This window comes from Phaseolus vulgaris, chromosome 8, assembly GCF_051622355.1.
Source record: "Phaseolus vulgaris cultivar YP4 chromosome 8, ASM5162235v1, whole genome shotgun sequence".
Classification (NCBI taxonomy): domain Eukaryota; kingdom Viridiplantae; phylum Streptophyta; class Magnoliopsida; order Fabales; family Fabaceae; genus Phaseolus; species Phaseolus vulgaris.
The window spans coordinates 6,939,886-6,963,062 of record NC_143505.1 but is presented as its reverse complement, the minus strand read 5'-3'; the positions used below and the strand labels follow the sequence as shown (position 1 = coordinate 6,963,062).

Here is a 23,177-nt window from a genome sequence, read left to right as displayed (position 1 = left end):
GACTTTCTGACAAACTTTTCAGTGGTCTAAAATTTTCAAACAGAGGAGAGTGGAACAGTGGAAAGCAGCTGTAGCTGCGGAGATACAGAACATGGAATATAGAACAGTCTGTTCTGTTCATGTGCTCTGATACTGTGTGTTTCTGGAAATTAATAAATTGCAAACCATGATTGGTATTTCAGACTTTGGTGAGAGAGGTTGAGTGTACTTTGTTTTGGAACAATATTATAACCTTTTTTTCATATAACAAGGAAGCATGTGTGATTTCTATTTGACATGTAACTGAACTTCTTCACATTGGATTGCTCCATTCTTTGTTGTAGAATGATACCTCCAGTGACTATTGTATTCTCTTTTACTTCTAATAAACTTCATTTCCCATAAAAAAATAGTTGGGTGACTAGACATGAATGGTAGAAATATAAGTGCAAATTATTAAATGTTAAATCCCTCGGAATTATATTCAATGGATGACAAAAATTCACAGTAAAGCACAAATAAAAGGGAGCAGAAAGGGTGAAATGTAGCTGAATTAAAATCAATGATAATTTTTTTCCATAAAAAGAAGTTTTGAATTACATTCTCACATCCTTAAAGTTGAGAGAAAATATAATGAACACTCTATTGCCTTTTCCACGTAAAAACTGCACAAGGGTCTTAACCATCTTTTTCAAATCTTAACCTCACTATCTTCTTTGTATGAGAATATTGAGAGTCAGAAAACCCCATCCCTTTGATGCATAGAGAGGATATCTTTGACACCTTCACCCCCACAGGATGGAAAAAGGGAAGTTACCTGAATTCCACAGCTGTGTGTGCCAATGGAATGTGACTTAGAGCTTCCACAAAGTCTTGGTTGCAACTAGAATCTTTTCTCTGCCGTGTGATTCGGGTTCTTTATCATAAATGGTAGGCTTCCACCTCACTGCTCCAGCAATGCGAGCTACTTTATCGATTACTTCAGGGGCATCTCTTACTACCACAGTTCCCTCAGGACGCAATATTCGATCAATTTCCACCATCAAATCAACAAGAGTACATCTGCAATGAAGTTTGAAGCTATCCAGGTGAGCTCATAGTTTATTATGCACCACATTTGGCATCACAGTAAAGAATTTAGGGTCCCTTTGGATACAAGCTTTAAGTGTTTACAAGACCTTCTTTACTAGAAATATAGAGCTTTTTTTTTCAGTTAAGAAACTTTCCAAAACTAACAATACTTTTAGCTTCGTGTCCAAACAGACTCTTAGTAAGGTAAACTAGCTATATATATGGGCAACTTGCACAACTGAACCCCTTTTTATAAGCCAAAATTTCATTAATACTTATGTCAGCAGCACAAGAATGCATTAAATATAAACATTCATATTCTTGGGGGAAAAGAATCATATTAAAATAATGTGTCAAAGAAGCCGAGAAGACATAATGCAATAAGAAATTCAAGTGGATATAATTGCTTCTCTTGAATATTGCAATACAACCACCTGTTCTAAGGGAAATCAAGCAGTGAAGATATATGCTTCTATACACATCTAAAATGCTCATACGTATAACTTAGTTCTTCCTATCCCGCTTGCCTTGTTTGTTCTCTTTGCCAACAAATATCTATATGCAATGACCATGAGTTTTCATTTAGGAATTCGACATATATTCACTAAGATCCTGTACAGTCCCTTTATATAAAAAATATACATCCCAAATCAATACGAAGTGGTGTGACTTCATACTAGAAGATTAAAAATGAAATACCTGTTTTTACCAGAAGCTGGATCTTTTATAAGGGATTCAATGCTGGCTACGTGGATTAGATCATAGCTACGAGGGTATGTTGAAAATGGTTCACACCTGGGAACATAACCATAAAACTTAGATCCAAGAAAATTCATCCATTATAAATTGAAAAATCACATTCAAATATATTAAATAAAAAAACTGAAACAACAGATCCGAAGCAGGATCCAGATTAAAATTCGAAGTTAGAGAGCTTATGTGCTTAAGTTTTTATTTTATAATGATATATAGAAGACTTTCACTTCTTTTCCATAGAAGACTTGCTACAACCACAATATCCTACCACTAAAATTTTATTTGAATAAGGCTTATGTTTAATTGAGCAGTTTAACATCAAATTTAGATCCAAAAAATATCTTAAATGAGAATAAAATTAGCTTGAGACACTCTGAATCTCTTACAAGCATATCTGTGTGCACTCACAGACAGATCCATAATACAGCAGAGATCAATAAGTTTCAAGCGAGCGCCAAGCATCACAAACAAGTCAAAAATTGGAGTACAAACAGGAAGCAACTTGCAAACAAAATAAAACCGCTGAATACCATGTGAATAATCATTGCAAAACACAATTTCTCACAACATATCCTATTTTCAAATCATATTATCAGATAAAAAAAGAAGGTTTATTTTCCAAGACAAGTGCGAAAAGATCAGAGCACTAAAGATTCTGGATAATCTCTTTTAACAGAAGAAACACGAAAAGATCAGAACTCACCAATCATGATAGACTCCAATAAGGCCTCTGTCAAAGATAACATCAAGAGTGGGTGGCTTTTGAGCAGGAACTACATTCATCACCCAAACAGGATCAGATTTTGCGGCTGCAGCAAAACCCCCAAATAATGCATTCATGTCCATAACATTGCGTACAGATCCAGAGCCCAACTTGATTTTTAGATGATTCTTATAGTGTGCCACCCTCCTTACCCATCTTTTAGTGTCAGCCTCGTACAAATCAACACCATTTTTCAGGAGTGTGGATCTTGGAGGTGTTGTAGTTAACCTCTCAGGCCACTTAGGAATTACCCCAATAGCGTAATCTCCTTTTACAGACGTCCTACTGACACACTTCTTCAATTTGAAGTACCTATAAAACAATCAACTTAAGTTTGAATATGAAGTAATCAATAAGATCTTTTACCAATGGCAACATATACTGATGCTAGACAAGACAAAATGTGAAACATTGGAAATAGGACTAAAAATAACTTAAACTAGCAATAGCATGCTGGAAAGTACCAAGCTTGACTTGGGTCATCTGATTCATCACATAACTCAAGACCAAATTCATTTTCATTAGGAAGACATGTCTCTCCTGCAAGCTTCTTCCAGATCACAGTGTTACCATCCACAGCAATCAGTTCATAACACAATGCTCTTGCCACAGCCTGCAGATCAGACCATTCTTTATCTTGTTTAGGCCACTGAACAGGGGGACCGGAGATAACTAAATATCCACCAGGGCGCAGCAATCTGTCCACTTCAATGAAATAAGAGGCATCTGCAAGGCAGATTTGCTGCATTAGGGAAGTGACAAGCATGTAGATGATCGGAAGACATACAAGTGAGTTGCAATGAAGAACTTACTGTAGGCCGTAAATGGGATCAAACACCTAGAGCAATGAACTAAGTCAAATCCAAATGCAGGGAATGGGAGTCTTCTAGTACCAAGCATAGCAACAAAAGCAGGTATTCCTCTTTCCAAGGCAAATTGTATTTGAGCTTTATGAGAATCTCTTGGAGCAAAAGACATGGTTAAAATATTGTGAGATAGCAAAAATCCTCCAAAACTAGCAACCTGTAAAGAAATGGGATATGTTTGCATGTTAAACACAATAAATTCTAGCTAGTTCTCAAAGGAAAATAGTATAACAGCTCTTACCCCACACCCCATGTCAAGTGCAGTCCTCAGAACACCTCCACTTATTGGAATGTACTGACCAAGTTTTTCAATATATTGCTCTGCTCCATCTGGAAACATTGTACCACCACCAGGGAATATAAAGTGTTGACCTTCTAGTTTCATCCATCCCTGGTGACCTTTCCTGTCAGCAATCTTGTTGTATGGCATGTTGCTGTGCCATATCTGCACAGAATATATTATCAATGTTTTGGATAGACAAATCATGAGTGATAAATTCCATTGTCATTCTAAACTACAGTATAGGACATCTTGTAGACGTCCCTCGTTATATGTGAAAGAGAAAAGGTGGAAAATATAGAAAGAAAACCATTATGGGCATCACCACATCCTCTTAAAATTATTTTTAAAATGAGAAGCTTCTATTAGCTACCAGGGGAACCTCAATTGATCAGGTGTCCATATACACAACACAACTACTTAACATATTTTGGCTCTATCAGGAATTACAAATTTACTCTAGAACAATTGGCTTTAGATCGACTATTTAACAAAGTATTGGATAGAAGTAAATTGATCACTCACAGGAATCTAATTTAACCACTTTTTTCTCTTTTCTGTCCTTTTTCCCGTACAACTTGTTCTCAATTTCATCACAATATATACCAAATTCTAATTTGGCCGCCAGCCTTACATCATGATTAAGATAAAGTGACACCATCACCAAAAAGACCTCTTCCAAAGTATTTGAATTTCTATTCTGAAGGGAATTTTCTTTGTCCTATGGGATTCTAGAAATAAATACGATGCGGCCTTAGTAACCACAATTTAGAACCATAATAACACTAAATATAGAGACAGCCATCAAGGGGGGCTCTGTTAGATGAACAAGAAATCTAAATAGAGACACCCATCAGGGCAGATTCCTTCAAAAACAACGTACTAACATGTAAACAAGAAGTGATCTTGGTCTGGTGGACCCTTAAAATATGAACTCTTCCACAGCAAACAGCACAATTATTTGATTATTTCAACCACCAAGACTATCAACTACAAGAATCATACTGGCAACAAGGTTCCAGATCCAAAAGCAGCTGAAAATGCAAGTTTCTTCCCAAAACACAAAAAGGACCTTAAACGCTACCGATTGAAACCCCCCACCAAAACCCCATCCCATTCTAAACCTTAAATCCACAAACAAGCTCCTTTTTCCTCTAAGTCAACAATAGTCAACATACCCAATAACTAAACACTGGAATTAAAAAAAAAAATCATCTTGATACACAATTAGTGTGAACATTCACAATTACTCTATAAATACTTCTAAATAATATTAAAAAATCAATGTAAGGGTGAGTCGGTTAAGAATGGATTATTAATAAGTTGCTTGAACAAATTCTGTGACAAATATTTAATCAGGTGTTTTCTTTTTATCTATAGGAATTAAACACATACAAGGGAGTTTACAACTCACACCCCTACTGAAAGACTCGCTTGAGAGCTTATAAAAATGATAGGTCTGTTGATTGAGGGCCTTAATTAGTTAGTTAGGGGTCAATCAGTGGATTACTCAGTTAAAATCAACTTTGGGAGAAAATATATGAGAACTTCTACAATCCAGCTTAAGTATAAACTAATTTGATCTAATGGAAGAAGCTTAGCTTCTTTTCTTAAAAGTATTCCTTGAGAAATCTATCAAAACCTTATTCAATAAGTCCATAATTAAGTTGTTCATCCCCATGGACCCTAAATTCATTAACAAAACACAAACAAGACAAATATTCATCAACTCCCCAAAGTAGCCTCAGCACAAAAACACAACACACATACACACCTTGTGCAAGCTCTCCGGCCACGGCACCGGCACCCGGTACCCGCTCGGCGGCGGAATCAAGCAGAGTGGCGAGTCTTCCGGCCTGGGGCAATGCCTCTCCCTGTAGTAGTTCATCTCCCTACTCAGCTGGCTGTTCAGCCTCGGATCCTCGCACGGCATGTAGTCCGCCATATCGGCGGGGCACGCCTCCACGCCGCGCCCAGCTGTCTCTACCGCCTCCACTAGCTGGTGGCGATGCCGGGAGTCGGCGCCGGAGAGGAGTAGCGTCTGGCGGCCGGAGGCGGCGAGCGAGTCGCCGAGCGGGGTGAAGACCATTACGAAGAAGAGCAGCACAAGGAAGAAAAACACGCCGGAGACGAGGTCCAAGAGCTGCCACTTCCGCGCGTGGCCGCGCTTGGACGGCGACGAAGAATTGGAGTGACCCATTTGAGGAAAATTACGGATCGGGTCAGAACTTCATCTGGGTCCCGGATGTCGGCGGTAAAAGTCGGTGCTTTACGTTGGAATCGTGATGGGTTGTTTTGCTTGCTCAATGAGCTGCTTTTTTTTTCTTTCTCAGGTTTTGTTCTGTGGTGGAATAAAGAGAGTGAAGAGTTTACAGAGAAGTAAAGTAACTTCGTTTGTTTCTTGTGGCTTTGATGAAGAAGTGCTGCTAGAACAAGTAGGAAGAGTGAGAGGGAGAAAGCGTGTGGAAGGAAGAAGCAGGATCTGATGTGATATAGTTCACAGCATCTATGGTTTTTGGACCATTTAATATTTGGAAAATTGTTTACAGACACACAAAAATATTTATCAACACCTAAAATACATTTAGAGAATTAATTAAAAATGTTTTTTAATTAATTTTATTAAATTTTGACATTAAAAATGAAAATATAGAAAAAAAAATCTCAATTAAATTAAGATATATTAGAAATAATTGCAATAATATAATCAAATTATTTGAATTTTTAAACTTAAGAATTAAAAATTGTGATTTTTTTATATTTGACTCCGGAAAATATGAAATATCTTAAATTGTATATTTTAAATTTAGTACAAAAATATATGTATTTATAAATAGATTTAAATTGTTAAGATAAAATATAAGGATACTAATAATTATAGAATTATAACAAATATTATAATTAGTTATTGTTTTAAATCAATATTTTGTATAAATGTTTAAGATGAAATAGTAAATTGGGAGGAGTGTAGAAAGCATAAAATAGTATGGGTTTCTGATTGTCGCTCAACGGAAAGATAAATAGAATTAAAAAAGAAGAAGCAAATTCTTCCTGCACCGTATTAACGTGAATTCGCACCCGATTTTGTTAGGGAAATGACAAAAATCTCCTGTAAAATAAAAAAATATCATAAAAAAAAGTGTGGATAAGAAAATACTTATGAAATCCCTTTTCTAAAATACATTTTCAGATTTAAATTTCTGGAACACATTTCTAAATTTCGAAAATTCTTTATTAAAATGTATTTTTTGATTTTTGATTTTTTTCCTTTTACTTTTCTATAATGAAATTTTGATTTTCGAATTTTAGTTTTTAAATTCAGAATTTTTAAATTTAAAATAGAGGATAATTTTAAAAAATTTAGGATACAAGTTTAAATTGATATGGTGCAAAAAATAATTTGTGAAATTCCTATAGATAAAAAGAAAACATTTTTTTTTTCTCTTTACAACTTCATTTCTTCCTTTGTGAAATTCATTACTATTCTGCTAAGGAAAAGAGTAGGAACATCACTTTGTAACAGGAAACCTCTTTTCTCTCTTTCTTTAACTTCTACATTCTTTCCAATAAAATGATATGCACGTTTTAGGTTTCATGAGTTGTAGAAAGAAATTGAGTTTTTAGTTTTACCCAACAAGATTTCAAATTTTGATTTACTATTATTTTACAGAAAATTTTAATTTATTTCTTTAATTATTAATAATTAAAAATGAATTTAGCTGAAAAATACAGTAGCGAAAGCCCTTAGGTGTCATTTTAACACACATGCAAATAAATTATGTGAAAAGGAAAACCCATATAAGTGAGATTCCATGATACATACAGATTTCTATGATTAACATCAATACAAAAATATATGAAATGCCTAAACTTCACTTTTTCTTTTCTTCTTCTGGAAACATTTGAAATATATATATATATATATATATATATATTATTTGTATAGAAAAAATAAACCTAAAGTATCTAAAAATGGTTATACAATTGTTGATAATTAGTTAATCTTTCATTTGATTGCTAGCTTTGAAGTATTACAGGATAGATAAGTTACCCAAAGGTGAAAAAAACATAAGAAAACATACTTTCTGGAAAGGAAAATTTCACTTTGCGCCTAGAGTTACTATGAATATTAGCTAGAGGTAAAGTAGTAGATAGAGGCTCTTGTTGAGCAATTAGAGAAATTATTTTTTGGATAGAAGGTATGAGTTCTATTAGCAAAACATGTGATAGAATATTTATGTATTGATTATTCAAACTTCTAAGAAATTGCATAGGGCAATCTTTATATTTCCTTTGGTTCATTATAATTTTAACACAACAAGAACACTCAATAAAACAAGTGCAGATAAGATTAGGTTGAAATTTTTTCAATGCACAGTTTTGTAAAATAATCAGTAATAGAATGATTGCCTTAGAAATGCGAGATAAATCACCCTGAGAACATCAGGTTTTCAAATCGTTCCAGATATCAATAACAACATCCATCCATATTATACTTAGCCTAATTGGGAGAGAAACGAAATAAACTAACCAAGAAGCCACCATGATATTGACCATGCCGAAAAATTAGGGTTATCTTTCGAAGGGCAAGGCTGATTACCAAGGATGAATTCAACTTTATTCTTGGCACTGAGGGTCGTGATGATTGAAAGACTTCAAGAGTGGTAGTTGGTTGAATTAAGCAAGAATTGGGGAAACCAGAGATGCTGCGGGATTTTTGCTTGGATGCAAATACAAGAAACTGCTCGTAGGTTATTTCAATTGAGTGGATGAGGCAACATCATCATCAACCATTATCTTCAAAAGAGAGAAAAAAAAAACAAGAAAGATCAAGATGCACGAAGAAAACGAGAAAGGGGAAAAAAGAAAAAGAAAAGTGAGAAGAGAAAATCAGAGAGATGCAACAAAGTTTTTCATCCGAAAAACTGTGATACCATATTGAAGTTTGGGGAAGCAAGATGTATGACAATGACAATGGTGTAATTGTGTATGCAAGAAGCAAAAAATAGTTTCGAACCTTGTACGCAAAGAGAATTGAATGAAAAAAAAAGAGAAAGAAAGAGTGCACGTAAAGAGAAGAAGAAACTCTAAGAAGAAGCATAAAATGTATTAGTATTTCAAATAGTAAAAAGGGAGGTACATATATAGGAAACATAGTGCCTAAAACAATTGGCCTTAAACAAATTGTACTGATATCCTCCTCACCATCTTCAAATTCGTCCATGTTGTCTAACTCTTATGAATCCCACTCTGTATCTAACAGTCCTCTATCATGCACAAATGTTCCTTCACTTTCATCATCATCAACACCCAAATCCTGCAAATCATCTGTACAATTTGCTTCTAAACCTTGTATAGGATTATTGGCTTGCCTTCTGCGCCTATGCCTAACCTCACCTTCAAACCTTAAACCCTGACTCTCACCCTTATCTGTAGTACCCTCACCCTTATCTATAGTACCCTCACTCTGAACTTCAATTTCATCTTCAAAAAATTCAACTTCCCTTAACTAAGAAGAATCTTCTGACACATGCCCACCATCATTATCCACACCATCATTATCACATTCCATGTCTTCATCAATAGGAGGACAATTACCCTGACCACTATGACCTTTGTCCTCCTCCTCATCTTCCTCAACCACACCTTCCATACCATGATGCTCACCAATGTCCACACCACCACCATCCTCAACATCAACTTCAACACCTTTGGGTTCCACACCACCACCATCCTCAACATTACCTTCAACACCTTCGAGTTCCACACCATCACCTAAAGCCAACAACACTTATGCCTCTGAAACAACATGCACTAAAACTAAATGAATTTCACCATGTGTATTTGCAATTTTCAACATTTCTATTGCACCACCATCATCAATAAGAACCTCCAATCTATTTTCCAACTCTTCACAACCTCCACATGAATACCACATGTCCTGTACTGTTAAAATCAACCTTCTCTGATGCTGGAAGCTACACTTCATGCAATGATAAAGTCAATATAACTATAGTTATTGAGACTTCAGACCTAATGAGTGCAATTAAACATTATAAGCCTAACTCAATTATTTATCGTGACTTATTTTCATATCCATCTTTTCACCAAGATTTCTTATAGATGTTCCTTGCAAAAGTAGGTTTGTCACCAACTTTTCTGAAGTGTTATGACTATGACATGGGGATCCTGATATATTGACACCCTCTGACAGTAACACACATTTGACGTTGGAGACGTGACAATGACGTAGCAGAGTGAGATTGCGCGCGAATGAGGAGCACGAGCTTTAAAATAGGGTAAAAAGAATATATTACATTGGTTCTTATTAATAATCGGTGTAATATTTATTTTTACTCAGAATGACCCACACATTTGACGCTGGAGACGTGGCAATGACGTATCAGAGTGAGATTGCACGCGAATGAGGAGCGCGAGCTTTAAAATAGGGTAAAAAGAATATATTACATTGGTTCTTATTAATAACCGGTGTAATATATTTTTTTTACTCAGAATGACCCATACATCCGTTAAGCCATCTAACCGGTGTAAAATATGGCCCATATTCAAACAAATTTTTTTTTTCATGAAGAGTGGGTGGCCATAAACGTCACATAAGTAACCACTTACAGACACACGTGTAACCAATTTTGCTTGTGTCACATAAGTAACCACTTTCAGCCACATGAGTAACTAATTTGCGTTGTAGAGGAACCTGTGGCTGGGTAATAAGTTCTGGTAGGGTTATTACATCGGTTAAGCCATCTAACCGATGTAATATATTGTTCTTATTAAAAAAAATTGATTTTTTTTCATGAAGAGCGGGTGGTCATAAACATCACGTAAGTAACCACTTACAGACACACATGTAACCAGTTTTGCGTTGTGGAGGAACCTGTTGCTGGGTAACCAATCCTCGTGGCGAAGGGCCTTACACTGGCGTTTCCGACAATGTTCTGAGAGTCGTGTGAGTTTGTTTCGACGTCGACCAGTTCCGCGGCATCGTCCACGACAGCGACCACACACGATCCTTACTGTTAGCACTAGAGTTGTTCTCAGTGTGCCGTCACGTCAAGCGCGACAACGACGATCTCGGCGAGGTGCTGGAGGTTCTTGACAACGTTGAGGCCGAAAGCGAAGACATTGGTTCTCCCCTTTCTATCTCCCAAAGCCACATCACCATCATGACATTTACAACAATGACCTTGCCACATCACCCACGGTTTCCACGTTTGCAGTGTCAAAAGTGTGTAACTTGACAAAGGGTGTTAACAAAACGTTTTCCATGACATGGTGACAAATTTGTTTGCAATGTTAGTGACTCAATATTGCAACATTGTGGGGTTGAAAAAGTTACTATTATGTGTTTGTTGCATTATTCAAGGGCCATTATTTTTACAATATAGTGAACACCACAGGCTTCCTTGATGATGAAAATGCTCAATCAAAAGAGTACGTGCGAAACTTGGCTTATCAGGGTGGACATCAATCTTTGCTAGCGGGAGCCACAACACTTGAAAAGTTAAGGATTGAAGATAAAAGAGGTAAATGTTTTGTTGTGACAAGTTCAATTGTGGTGATGATGGAGCAAGTTACCCTGCTCTCATATTTATCATTACGATTGCATTATCCAATGGTTTGTGCATAGTGATATGTGTCCTTTGTGTCATTTCACATGTAGTTGTGACTCTTGATATAATTAGGGTTAGGATTGTAAATTTTCATGCTTTTGAGAATACTATGATCATCATGTGTTCATTGATGATTGAACGACTCCAAAAGTGGTAGTTGATTGAATCAAGCAAGAATTAGAGAAACCAGAAATGCTGCGGGATTTTTTGCTTTGATGCAAATACAAAAAAACTGCTCGTAGGTTATTTCGATTGAGTGAATGGGGAAACATCATCATCATCCATTATCTGCAAAAGAGAAAAAAAAGAAAGAAAAATCAACATGCACAAAGAAAACGAGAAAGAGGAAAAAAAGGAAAAGATGAATGTGTGAGAAGAGAAAATAAGAAAGACACAACATATTGAAGTTTGGGGAAACAAGATGTATGACAATGACAATGGTGTAACTTTATATACAAGAAGCAAAAAATAGTTTTGAACCCTATACGCAAAGATAACTGAATGAAGAAAAAAGAAAGAAAGAGTAGAGTGCGCGTAAAGAGAAGAAGAAGCTCTGAGAAAAAGCATAAAATGTATTCATATTATAATTATAATTCAAATAGTAAAAAGGGATGTACATGTATATATGATAGGCAATGCCTAAAACAGTTGGCATGAATAACAGAAAAGGAAAAAATGGGCCAGGCCCAGTGGTAACTTAAAACGGGCTTTTAACACATAAGAAATGATGATTGCTATAAAGAAAAAATTGACTTTGCACCACCCAAAGAAGCGAGGGTTGGAAAATATTAGAATTCTGAAAAAGAACACATATCTTGAGCCAGAAAGAAGATGAATTTAGAGCTTTCTATGTTGATTTTTGTTGAGGGGGTAGAGCAGTCCAGTATTGCTTAACAGCAACAAATATCTTTTCTCTCTGGTGAGGCCCCTTTTCATGGTCTGCAATTCTGGAATCCCATTGCATTGCATCTGCAAAATTCTTCACCTTCAACAACACATCCACATCATCACGCAGGATCACACTGCCTTTTGGCCGCAAAATTCTATCCATCTCAAGAAGAATGTCCTCCATTTTACACCTGTGACAAAGTAGTTTTATAACACAATTATTTAATACAATATATCAATGTTCAAATAATTTCTTGCTCAATTTTAAAATTATTCAACCACTATTGAAGCAGTTTTCAAGTCATTGAATCAACTGTTGAAATAGTACTTAGTCAACTTTAAAAGTATCGAATCATTGTTTGTCAATTCTCAAAATTGACATTGAAACCAGAAGATGCTGTCCCTGTAATACTTTTCACTTTGACCAAATTGACAATTACCTGTTTTGGTAAAGACTAAAAACTGAGTCACCGTGTATGAAGTCATAAGTTCTTGGGTATGTGGACATAGCTTCACACCTGTGAACAAAAGTAGTTAATTAGTAATAAACCTCAACTTCCCTATCAATTCTAAATCATTGATGGTAATAGATTGAACAAAAGTAGCAGCACTTGAGTTGTGTTTAAGCATTTAGCAGAGATAAACAGAAATTAAGCTGGTTATATAAATCCCACTTGTAACTATCCATAATAAATAAATTTAAAATTGATAAAGTGAGATATGGTTCTAATCTAATCACTCAATCAGAAAGCAACTTTCGACCCAACTATGTTCTTCTTTTCCTAGAATGAGTCCATCAAGTAATTTACCGTTTAGCAAATGGAAGAAAGGCATACCAGTTTTGGTAGGTTCCAATCAATCCACGTTCATAAATGGAACCAAGTGTGTTGAGCTCAGCCTCGACAGGGACAGTGTTCATGACCCACACAGGATCATCAATCAGTGCAGCTGCAAAGCCTCCCAAGTAAGCATTCATATCAAGCAGATTACGGTATCTGCCACGTTCTGCTAGCTGATAGTCCAGGGTCTTGTAGTATGCTACTCTCTTCTTCCATAACTCTGTGTTTTCTTTAAACATGTCAACAGTAATTCCCTTCAAGCTTCCACTACTAATCCTTGGTGGCACTGACGTCAATCTGTCAGGCCAATTTGACAATTCACCGCCACTAACTTCACTCACGTTATTCACCTCTGGCAGTGGTGTCAAGCACTTCTCCATTTTTGTGTACCTGACAACGAAAAAAAAGGTTAAAAGTGAAAAGGGTGCATAAAGCATGTAAATAAAATATTTAACATTAGGGGACCAGACAAAATCTTCTCTTTTGGGCTGATCAACTAGATTCAGGAAGCTAAAGAAACAGAGTGAGAAACAAACAAGATGGAAAAAGTAACACGAGCATGGGTGGCTAGATTATGGTTGCATTGACTACTGACTAGTCACTTTGAAAGCTTTATCATCCAAGTGGTTTTGGTATCACTACTAAACTTTCATTGGCAGCAAGCATAATATGCTTTTTATCCTTACAAAAGAGAAGATGAAAAAGTTGTAGGCTCAAAAGCAAAATCAATAGCACACTGAACTAACAGTGACAGTGATTGGAAGTCAATCTTTCATCAGCTGAGAAATATCTTCTTCTTAGATGTATTTTAGGTCCCTCAATTGTCAGCCATAAGGGTCTATTCTCATCCTAAATCTGCCACCACTTATATACATTTAAAATGATGAATTTTGATTATGGTATCTGTTAATGGTAAAAGATAAGAATTTTAGCCATCTTAAGATTGGTACTGCCGTTACCATGCTGTGTCTGGATCCTTTGCCGCACAAAAGGGTCTATTCTCGAAGACTCTTCTTGTTATTTTGCAATGTATATGATTGGTGGGCTTCTGCCATATGGCAAGGTCACCCTTTTGCACTAATTTTTTCCAGCATAGGCTTTTTGCCACTTTCTCAATTGTATCCTGTTCCTCTTTGAGACTCTGACGAGTCCTCTCCCAACCTTTCGAGTGGCTCTCCCAGTTTATTGGTGGCCCTGAAAGAATCCAGTAACCACCAGGACGCAGCACTCGATCAACTTCTGTCAAATAAATTCCCTCTGCCAATCACCATTGCAAACCACAAACAAAATTAGTCCACACAAAATAGCTTCCTAAAAATGTGCACAAAATATATTCACACAAGTTTTGAGGCATGTATGTATATGCACCATTCTTGCCCCAGGGAATGAGGCAACGTGAGCAGTGGGCCATGTCAAAGGCCCTTGAAGGGTAAGGAAGCCTAATTGAGGCAAGAACTCCAATCAATGCAGGAACCCCTCGTTCAAGAGCAAATTGAACTTGAGCTTCATGTGTATCTCTTGGTGCAAATGACACTGCTAAAATGTCACGTGACAGAAGATATGCTCCCCAACTTGCAACCTGATAATGGTATAAACAAATCATTAAATTAGGCCAAGTGTACAATTTGTCACATACAAAATCAAGGTTCTTCTTCTGGTGTAATTAAACATGTTAATAGTGGTAGGTCTGTAATGTGTTTCAAATTTTTAATAGAAAAGCATTCCAAATGTACCAAAAAATGATGCTAATATATGTGTGTGTGATTACCAATATAATGGCCCAAATGGAACATGTTTGAAAACCATGAGAAATAAGCTGGAGGGGTCCAACAAAATGTCTTCTTCTAATAATGAAGTTTGATTTTGTAAGTTGTAAAATCAGGCGAGGGAAGTATAATTGTGATTTTTGGTTAGGGATCAACATCTAACTCCATAATCAAGATTGTCCTTTCCACTAATTCTTCAACGAACAACATAAATTCCAAGAATATTATCAAAATGATTAGCACCAATTGAATTGAAAAACACATTCGGTAATTCAATCCAACAAATGATTAAGACAAGAAGAAATAACCAAGTGCGTAATACTTTTTCTTAGCCAAGACGACACTTTACTTCGATCTGAAGAATTACGTAGAATGTTTTGCAAACTAGTTCTATGTGGTTCCCATTTCACTTTCCTCCCTCCACAACTGAATAAATTCATAGCTCCAATTTTCACATCACTCAAATGCTTATCTATTAACTTCCATTCTCATCTACTTATGTTGGTTCCTTTAGATTATATGTTTCCAAAGAAAATTTCATCACACCTTGAAGATAAGACATCAAACTCAATCACAATCATGCCCTAGATACATGGTGTACTTGTCGGCCATAGGGTCGGAAATGGCAAAGAGTTTGGGTGACTGTATACATCCCTTAACCGAACCTTTATTGCCATCAATGACCATCATGAGTACAATGACCTAATCAATGATCCTTAAATGATGAGCGGATATTTATGGAACAATGAATAGCCGTTATATGGCTAATCCAAAGGACTCATAACGGTCCACTCAAAGGATACCACCTGAATAATTTATAAATACTCACTATCCAGGAATACAATCTTATCTTATCTTAGAATACTCATACCTCTCACATGGTTAAAAACATACTATCTTTGTGGCTCCTACTGACTTAAGCATCGAAAAGTCATTTTCAGGTGGATTTCTCCCTCTCATCGGAGATCACTCACTACAAGAAAATCATGAAATAGAAACCAATTTGTAGAAACCAAAAATAATTACTTGATATAGTGACTAAATTAGAGACTATTTTAGAGACTAAACAAAATTTGGTTTCTAAATTAGTTTCTATTATTGTTAAATAGTTTTTAAATTGGTAGCTAATTAGCTACCAAAGTTTTAACTACCAATTATTTAGATTCTAAATTTGGTAGCAAAAATCTTGGTTGCTAATTTGATACCAATTTAGAAACCATTTAACAATAATAGAAACTAATTTAGAAACCAATTTTTTTTAGTCTCTAACATAGTCTCTAATTTAGTTACTATAACAACTAATTATTTTTTGTTCCTAAAAATTAGTTTCTATTTCATGATTTTCTTGTACTGAGCTGAAAGCTCATTCACTGAGGAACATCAAATTTTCGTTGAATTGCACTCCCGAGTTCATTTTCGATAGGAACATTTCGTGCCCACCATGAGACCCTGACAAAACCTTTCCCTGGACCACCATAGCGATTAAACACACATTATTAATATGGATTCCCCACACAATAACACGAATCAACAGCTCGAAGCTCTCCTCCAAAGAAGCAAGGAGAACTTACAGAAAAAAAAAGTGAAGGACGCTCTGGGTCAAATGTAGGAAAAAATGGAGCAGGACATGGCATCCCTGAAAGAGCACAAGATAGAGTTGTTGGCATTGCAAGACCAAATTGCCCGCAAAGACAATAACCGCACTAAGGATGGTCTAGACTATTGGGGCCATAGGGCGAAGTCCCGACAAGGCTCCCTTAAGATCTCCACTCATCAGGAGAGGTTTACATCCCGTACCCACACTCCGGAGCCTAGAACCGCTTCATCCACCAGATTGAGAGCAACCGAGATAGAGGGTCAAATTGAGATCGTGGTAGGGGGAGATCAGATTGAGGGTGCGACAATAAAGCAAGAAGCTCGTGCCGAGCTAATACCTCAAAAATAAGCAGGGCAAGAAACACACAACATGAGATGGGGGAGTCCTAACGGGAACCAGAAAACTGGGAGAGACCTGGAGTTAGCATTGGCGAGGGGAGATCAACACTATCGCCTGCGATTTTGCCAGTGGTGGCCTTACCAGCTCAGCAAGGAGAAGACATATCAGGAGTGTCAACTTTGTCAACCTTCTCCACCGCGTGCCCTGCCCAATATCCTCTTTACAAAAGAAGATTGATCCTTTTGGGACCCTAAGAAAAAATATTTTGTGGTAATCACGAACATTGTGACAAATTGGAGGGTTAGGCGAATTCTGATTGACTAGGGAAGCTGGGCCGACGTACTATTCTGGTCGGTATTCAAGAAATTGGATATCTTCGAAGAACAGATACATGCCTACCTTGGTCCCTTGCTCGGTTTCGCAGGAGGAAGAGTTCACAAGAGGGGTGACCTCTTTACCACCTTTGGCACGAGGGATGCACACATGTCCTTAACGATTCAATACATAATGGTTGACATCGACACTTCCTACAAAATTATCATTGGAAAAAGGACTTTGAACCAGTTGGTGGCGGTGGTGTTGACACCTAATATGGCCATGAAGTTCCTAGACGAGCACGGGAACATAACAACTGTTAAGCGAAACCCAAGGTGGCCCGAGAGTGCTACGCCCAAAACCTAAAGGTTGTCCTGTATTTAGTATCAAGACTAGACAAGTATAGGACAAGCCTAAACCTGATCTACCCGAAGAGAAGTGAGGAGCCCGCTGACCAAGACAAAGGTAAAGCCCCCAAAGTATGCCACACAGAGGAGTTGGGAAATGCAAACTTACCAGATAAGGTATTAGGGGTGATCCTCCAACACTCAAAGATTTGAAATATTGACCTTGACCCTAGGGTGAAATTTGATGAAAATCGTCCAAATTTCGACGAACCCATGTCCGAGATGTAGTTAGGGGTCAACACAGGCTAGTGCACTAAGGTCAGCCATCTATTAAGCCCTTACCAGAGGAAAGAGGTCGAAAGGGTCCTAAAAAACAATGTTGATCTCATCGCGTGGAGTCCCTCGAATATACATGGGATAAACCCTGACTTCATCTGTCATAAGCTCTCCATTCTGCCTCAGGTAGAGGAAGAGAAAGTTGGGAGATGAGAGAAGGACTGCGATAAACCTTAAGCTTGAAGAATGTGGGGGCAACCTACTAGTAACTCATGGACCGAGTCTTTGGGGAGCTAATTGAGAACATCATGGAGGTATATGTGGATGATATGGTTTAGGGTCTCATTCCTTATTCAAATGTAGTTGATATTGTGATACATGAAAATTGAACAGGATGATTGATTAGAATAGAGAATGATAAAACGATAAGGAATGAGACCAGTAAAAACAAGTGAGTTTGTGAACCTTAAACAATTTTGAGAGTTTTACTGATGAATTGACAGTTGGGGTTGCTTACTTTTTATTTTTTGTTACATCATAAAAGAGCATAAAGATGATTGAGGCATTTGTGTTAATTAAGAACCCAAGACCATACAACCAACTTTTATCTTATTAGAATTTATTTTTTATATATCCCCTTTGATTCAAGAATTTTTGTTCTTATTGTACCCTAAATCTTTAATGATATATGTTCCTACCCATTGTCATGTTTAAGGCAGGAGAGCATAGATGCAATATATAAACAAAATGGAATGGTTGGTTCTAATTGTTGAAAGCACAAATAAGTTGGAAATGGGAGAAATTTATTCATATTGATGAAAAAAAAGAGAAAGAAAAAAAAATCATGTTGAAATCATGAATAAGTAAAAAGAAAATGGGGAAAAGTTTGAACTCAAAAGAAAATGGTGATTAGATAACACATATGTACTATAATTGGATTGTAGGTATGTTCTTCTTCTTTAAGATGTGCACTTTGTTATATGAAAAACCAATACTTTTGGAAGCCCAACCTCATTATAACCCTGTAAAAGACTTCAAGATTCATGTTTCTAATATGTTTGTGATATGAAGATGAAATGAAAAGCAACTGTAATTTGTTATTATTCAGTGAAAATAGAGAGAAACATTTACCTGTGAGCATAAGTGAAAAAATTTCCTTGATGAGTTGTCATTTTATTATTTTGATTTAATCCTGAAAGTTGATTGTATCTATATTTTTCTATATTTGGAAGCAAAATAAATTTCTAATTTGATCTCTTGTTAACCCAAGTTTCGATTAAAAACAGAACATGCTTGGCCACATGAAGGGCTCTAAAACTGCTTAAACAAAAAGCAGGGCATGCCCAAAAACTAAGCTCGGACAAGAGCAAGATACAATGACATCAAACAGAGAAGATAGGATTGAACGTAAGAAACATAGCCCATATAAATAGAGAAATTGTTCAAAATTAGTCAACAATAAGTTGACCATCTACAACGTCCTTGTCCAAGTCAAAATTCTTAGGGTTGACATTAGTGCTAAAAAAAAGGGCTTGGTGCATGGCTTTCTTAAAGCTTTCGTTATATCCAAGCAGAGAAGACTCCACGAGATCAACATTGGCAGTCTTGAGCCCCTTTTTCCATACTTTAAGCTCCCCTACCTTGGCCTGTAGGCGCCCAAAATCCTCTTAAGCCTCCTTCTTTGTCGTGTTCACGATAGCTAGCTACTAGGGGTGGCAATGTGGTCTAGCCCGCCCTGTAAAGGCTCGCCCCCTGTTTGGCCCCTAAAATGCGGTCGGGTTGACTTACCCGCCCTGTATAAGAGGTAACTCGTGGGCCTAAGGGTCAGTCCGCATAAGAAAAATATTTTTTTTTCAAAAGTTAAAATTTCATTAATTATAAAAAAAATCATTTCTACTGCTGAAAAATTAAAATTTTATCCTGGTTTCAATTCATTTAATTAAGATACAAATATAAATTCAAGAATGAGGGTTTTTAGAAGGTTTGATTAAAAATAGTTAAAGTTTTTCTTTGCATCTATTTTTCTTCCTATATATGTATGTAAATATATAAGAATATCTTATCAAAGTTTTGCTACAAAATATTTTAATGAAGATGATTAATTTTTTAACTATCCTATTGAAATCTCTTCTTTATATTATTTTTTTATTAACAAATTTTAAATATAAGACTTAAGACACGCACAAAAAACGGGGAAAATCCTAAAAGACTCAACTCTTACCCTTAATGGTCGTAGAAGGATCCTCGGCCAAAGGCACCCTCAATAAAGCTCGTCTGTTAATAGGTCATGAGACACCCTTCATAAGTGTTATGTCCAGCTTTTCCTCTTCGGTTAGAAGATACTCAAACTTGAACTTGAACTTGAACTTGCAAGGTCTCTAACATGATAAAAGATCCTCTTCCGAGGATCTTGATGGATACAAACCTTGAAAAATCGGTTCTTAAAACCCTTAAAGGAAGATGAGTAAACGTTAAAGAGGGAACCGTGTTGGACACCATTTAGGGACACCCAACCAACCTCGGGATCGTGCTTCATTTGGTAGAAATACATGAACTTATTTATAGTAAGCTGTATGTGCTGATATCCGTACAACAACTAGAACACTTTAAAAAATGCCCAACTGTTAGGATGAAATTGGTTGGGAGCGACGTTCATCACCAACAACATTCCACTCTCGAAAGGAGTTAATGGAAAGGTGACCGCTAGCTCTGTGAAGAAGTTAGTAGAATATCGAACCATCATGCAAAGGGCCTAAATAAATCCCATCTTCAGCATTGCAAGCTTTTGCCCTAATGTACCTTTTCGCTTTCTCAATACTCAGGTTGTGGGTGCTGATCAACTCCTCCACAAGTTGCTGGGAGATGAACTCAGAGGGGTACGCGTGTACCTCATCAGAAACCCAGCACATTGAGAAACCTATCCCTACATTTCTTGGGAGCCTCACTAGGGTTGGCTACATATTGGAGGACTCCCCCTTTGCAGGGCTCCTCGCGACGATGGAGGTGGGGGGAGGTTGAATAGAAATGGAAACTCCCTCCGAACGGTTGAATAAAGTCTGACTAAACAAAGTCAAAGACCCACTATCTATTGGGTCAGGAATGTAAAAGGAAGAAGAAGAGTTACTAGTGGAAGCAGAAGGTACAAAGAAGGAAGTCATGGGAGCATACCTAGAAGCAAAAAGCTCGAATCTTGATGAATAAGATGAAGACGATGGTCGCAGAATGCCTTGCGTTCTAGAAAATGCAAACGAAGCAAGGAAGCGGGAAAGACAAAAATGCGAAACAACTTTTTTTTTTTTTGAAAGATATCAAAAGAAGGTTTTGGAATATGGGGAAATTAAGGTGACGTGATAGCAACTATCATAACAATGATGCGCTATCAAGAGAGAAAATTCTGCCTAAAGAGAAAAGTGTTTAATCCCCATTTTCTTATTTTTAAAATAAATAATTAAAGCGGGAACGACTTGCTTGGTTCCCTCATCACCGAGCTCACGAGGGCATGGATAGAGTAATTCATTAGCTCGCTCACCCTTCGCCTTCTCTTCGCCCGATGATCACTTTAGTCTCCGAGTTGGGGAGCTTGTGTACCTATCGGTCATAAGGTCAAAAATATCAAAGAGCTTGGTTGAATGTATACATTCCTTAATCAAACATTTATTGTCATCAATGACCATCAGGAGTAAAACAATCTAGTCAATGAGTCTTAAATTATGAGCGACTATTTATGGAACAATGAATAGTTGTTATATGACTAATCCAAAAAACTCATAATGGTCCACTCAGATTATACTACCTGATTAATCTATAAATACTTACTTTGTAGGAAGTACAATCTTATCATATTTTAACTTATCTAGTACATTTAAAAGCTTATTATCTTTATGTCCCTACTAACTTAAGAATCAAATAGTCATTTTCAGGTGGACCTTCATCTCTCATCGGAGGCCCAAGAAGAGCATCCGTCAAATTACAATATCAAATTTATTTTCGATAGACATTCACAAATATAAAAAATATAAAATATTAAAGGTTTAAAAAAAAGTCAAACGAATAAAATATTAAAAATATGTTTTAAAAAGTTGGAAGAAGATGTCCAATCAGAATTTGCGGGGTTTAATTTTTTATTAATTTTCTGTCTTTTTCTTTTTTTCTTTCACCCACATGATCTCTCAAATAAAATATTCCATCCCTTAAAAAAAAAGCATTTTATGAAAATATAGAGCATTTTTAATCGAAAATTAGATCTGAAAAGACATTTTTGTGTAAAATTAAACAAGAAAACAGGTTGTCTGAAAGAATGAAACTCCTAAAACCGAACCGGTTCAAGAAAGCACGTACCCCACAGCCAGTGTCTATGGCGGTTCGGATGGACCCATCTTTTAGATTAATCAGTTTTCCGATATCATCGATGTATGCGCTTGCGCCACGTGGAAACATGGTCCCACCCCCTGGAAACCTGAACCGGTCACCCTCGAACCGGACCCACTTTTGGTTCTTCATCTCCACGGTCAGCTCCTTGTGCGGCACGTTCGCGAACCACGCGACGTCGCGGCTCTCCGGCCACCGCAGAGGCACGCTGTAGCCGAAAGGCGCCGGAATTCGGCACCGTAGCACCTCCGCCTCCACGGGGCAGTGCCGCTCGCGGTATATCAGGTCCTCGCGGGGGAACTTGAGCGAGCGGTTCACGTCCTCGCAGGGAGTGTACTCCGCCAGCGTGGCATCACACGGAGGCGCGTGGAACTCACTCGCCTCCTCCGGTTCGGGAGAGAAATGGGTGGATGAAAAACCCAAAGTTGAATTGAAAATGGTGAATAGGAAATTGGAAGTTGGGTCGGGTGTGACGGCTGAAATGGTGGCTAGTGAGGGCGAAGAGGGGTTCCAGAGGTCGAAGAGGTAGAAAAGGGTGCAGAGGAAGCTGATGAGGGTGAAAAGGTAGAGTCTTCTTCTGAGTTGTCTGTTTTGCTTCTTGGAAGCGGAGTTCTGAACTAGGGTTGCCCAGTTGGCCATTGTTTGAGTGATGAATGAGAAAGAAAGTGAAAGAAAAAGTGAAGGGTTTGTGTTGGCGTTTGTTGCGAAGGGTGTTGCTGTTGTTATATCGCGGTGTTATACGCCTTCATGGGCAGGCGGTGTCATGCGTCTTCATGTGCAGGCGGTGTTATACGTCGTCATGGGCAGCGGTGTTATACGTCTTCATGGGCACTTTTGAGAGCATAATGGAAGAGAAACTACACACGTATGTTTATACATGCATGATCCAAAAACAGATCATATGAATCTCTAAAACAAGTTTACAAGCACCCTAGACTTCTCACATCTTAATATCTCATCAATTTTTTTATCTTATTTATTATACTGATGTTGATTAGGGAGGATGTCTCAACACAAATGGTTCACTTAGTTACTTGTCTAATATTCCAAAACTTATAACAACATTTTCTCATTGTTTTCATCTTTTCGATAGTGA

General features: G+C 37.1%; 2 protein-coding genes across 2 annotated transcripts; both read right to left on the bottom strand.

The window, feature by feature from the left end:
• Positions 1 to 528: 528 nt before the first annotated feature.
• LOC137823899 (putative pectin methyltransferase QUA3) lies at positions 529 to 6,266 on the bottom strand. Its single transcript, XM_068629220.2, has 7 exons — positions 5,490 to 6,266; positions 3,677 to 3,880; positions 3,382 to 3,592; positions 3,034 to 3,295; positions 2,510 to 2,881; positions 1,750 to 1,845; positions 529 to 1,041 (listed from the first exon to the last, which is right to left on the bottom strand). Exons 1-7 carry the CDS (start codon positions 5,913 to 5,915, stop codon positions 834 to 836), a joined length of 1,779 nt encoding a protein of 592 aa, XP_068485321.1. The 5' UTR covers positions 5,916 to 6,266; the 3' UTR covers positions 529 to 833.
• Positions 6,267 to 11,910: 5,644 nt separating this feature from the next.
• On the bottom strand, positions 11,911 to 22,848 carry LOC137826012 (putative methyltransferase PMT15). Its single transcript, XM_068631851.2, has 6 exons — positions 22,052 to 22,848; positions 14,442 to 14,652; positions 14,033 to 14,330; positions 13,071 to 13,463; positions 12,675 to 12,752; positions 11,911 to 12,425 (listed from the first exon to the last, which is right to left on the bottom strand). The coding sequence occupies exons 1-6, from the start codon at positions 22,718 to 22,720 to the stop codon at positions 12,194 to 12,196; spliced, it is 1,881 nt and encodes a 626-aa protein (XP_068487952.1). The 5' UTR covers positions 22,721 to 22,848; the 3' UTR covers positions 11,911 to 12,193.
• Between the last annotated feature and the right edge of the window lie 329 nt (positions 22,849 to 23,177).

Excerpts from the sequence above, each read along its gene's own strand:
- LOC137826012 (XM_068631851.2), bottom strand. The coding sequence starts at position 22,720 with ATGGCCAACTGGGCAACCCTAGTTCAGAACTCCGCTTCCAAGAAGCAA. Across the intron at positions 14,331-14,441 it reads CATTCCCTGGGGCAAGAATG|AGGGAATTTATTTGACAGAA; the intron begins GTGCATATACAT and ends GGTGATTGGCAG. Across the intron at positions 13,464-14,032 it reads AAGGATCCAGACACAGCATG|GTACACAAAAATGGAGAAGT; the intron begins GTAACGGCAGTA and ends TTTCGTTGTCAG.
- LOC137823899 (XM_068629220.2), bottom strand. The coding sequence starts at position 5,915 with ATGGGTCACTCCAATTCTTCGTCGCCGTCCAAGCGCGGCCACGCGCGG. Across the intron at positions 3,593-3,676 it reads CACTTGACATGGGGTGTGGG|GTTGCTAGTTTTGGAGGATT; the intron begins GTAAGAGCTGTT and ends ATTTCTTTACAG. Across the intron at positions 3,296-3,381 it reads GATCCCATTTACGGCCTACA|ATGCCTCTTATTTCATTGAA; the intron begins GTAAGTTCTTCA and ends TCTGCCTTGCAG.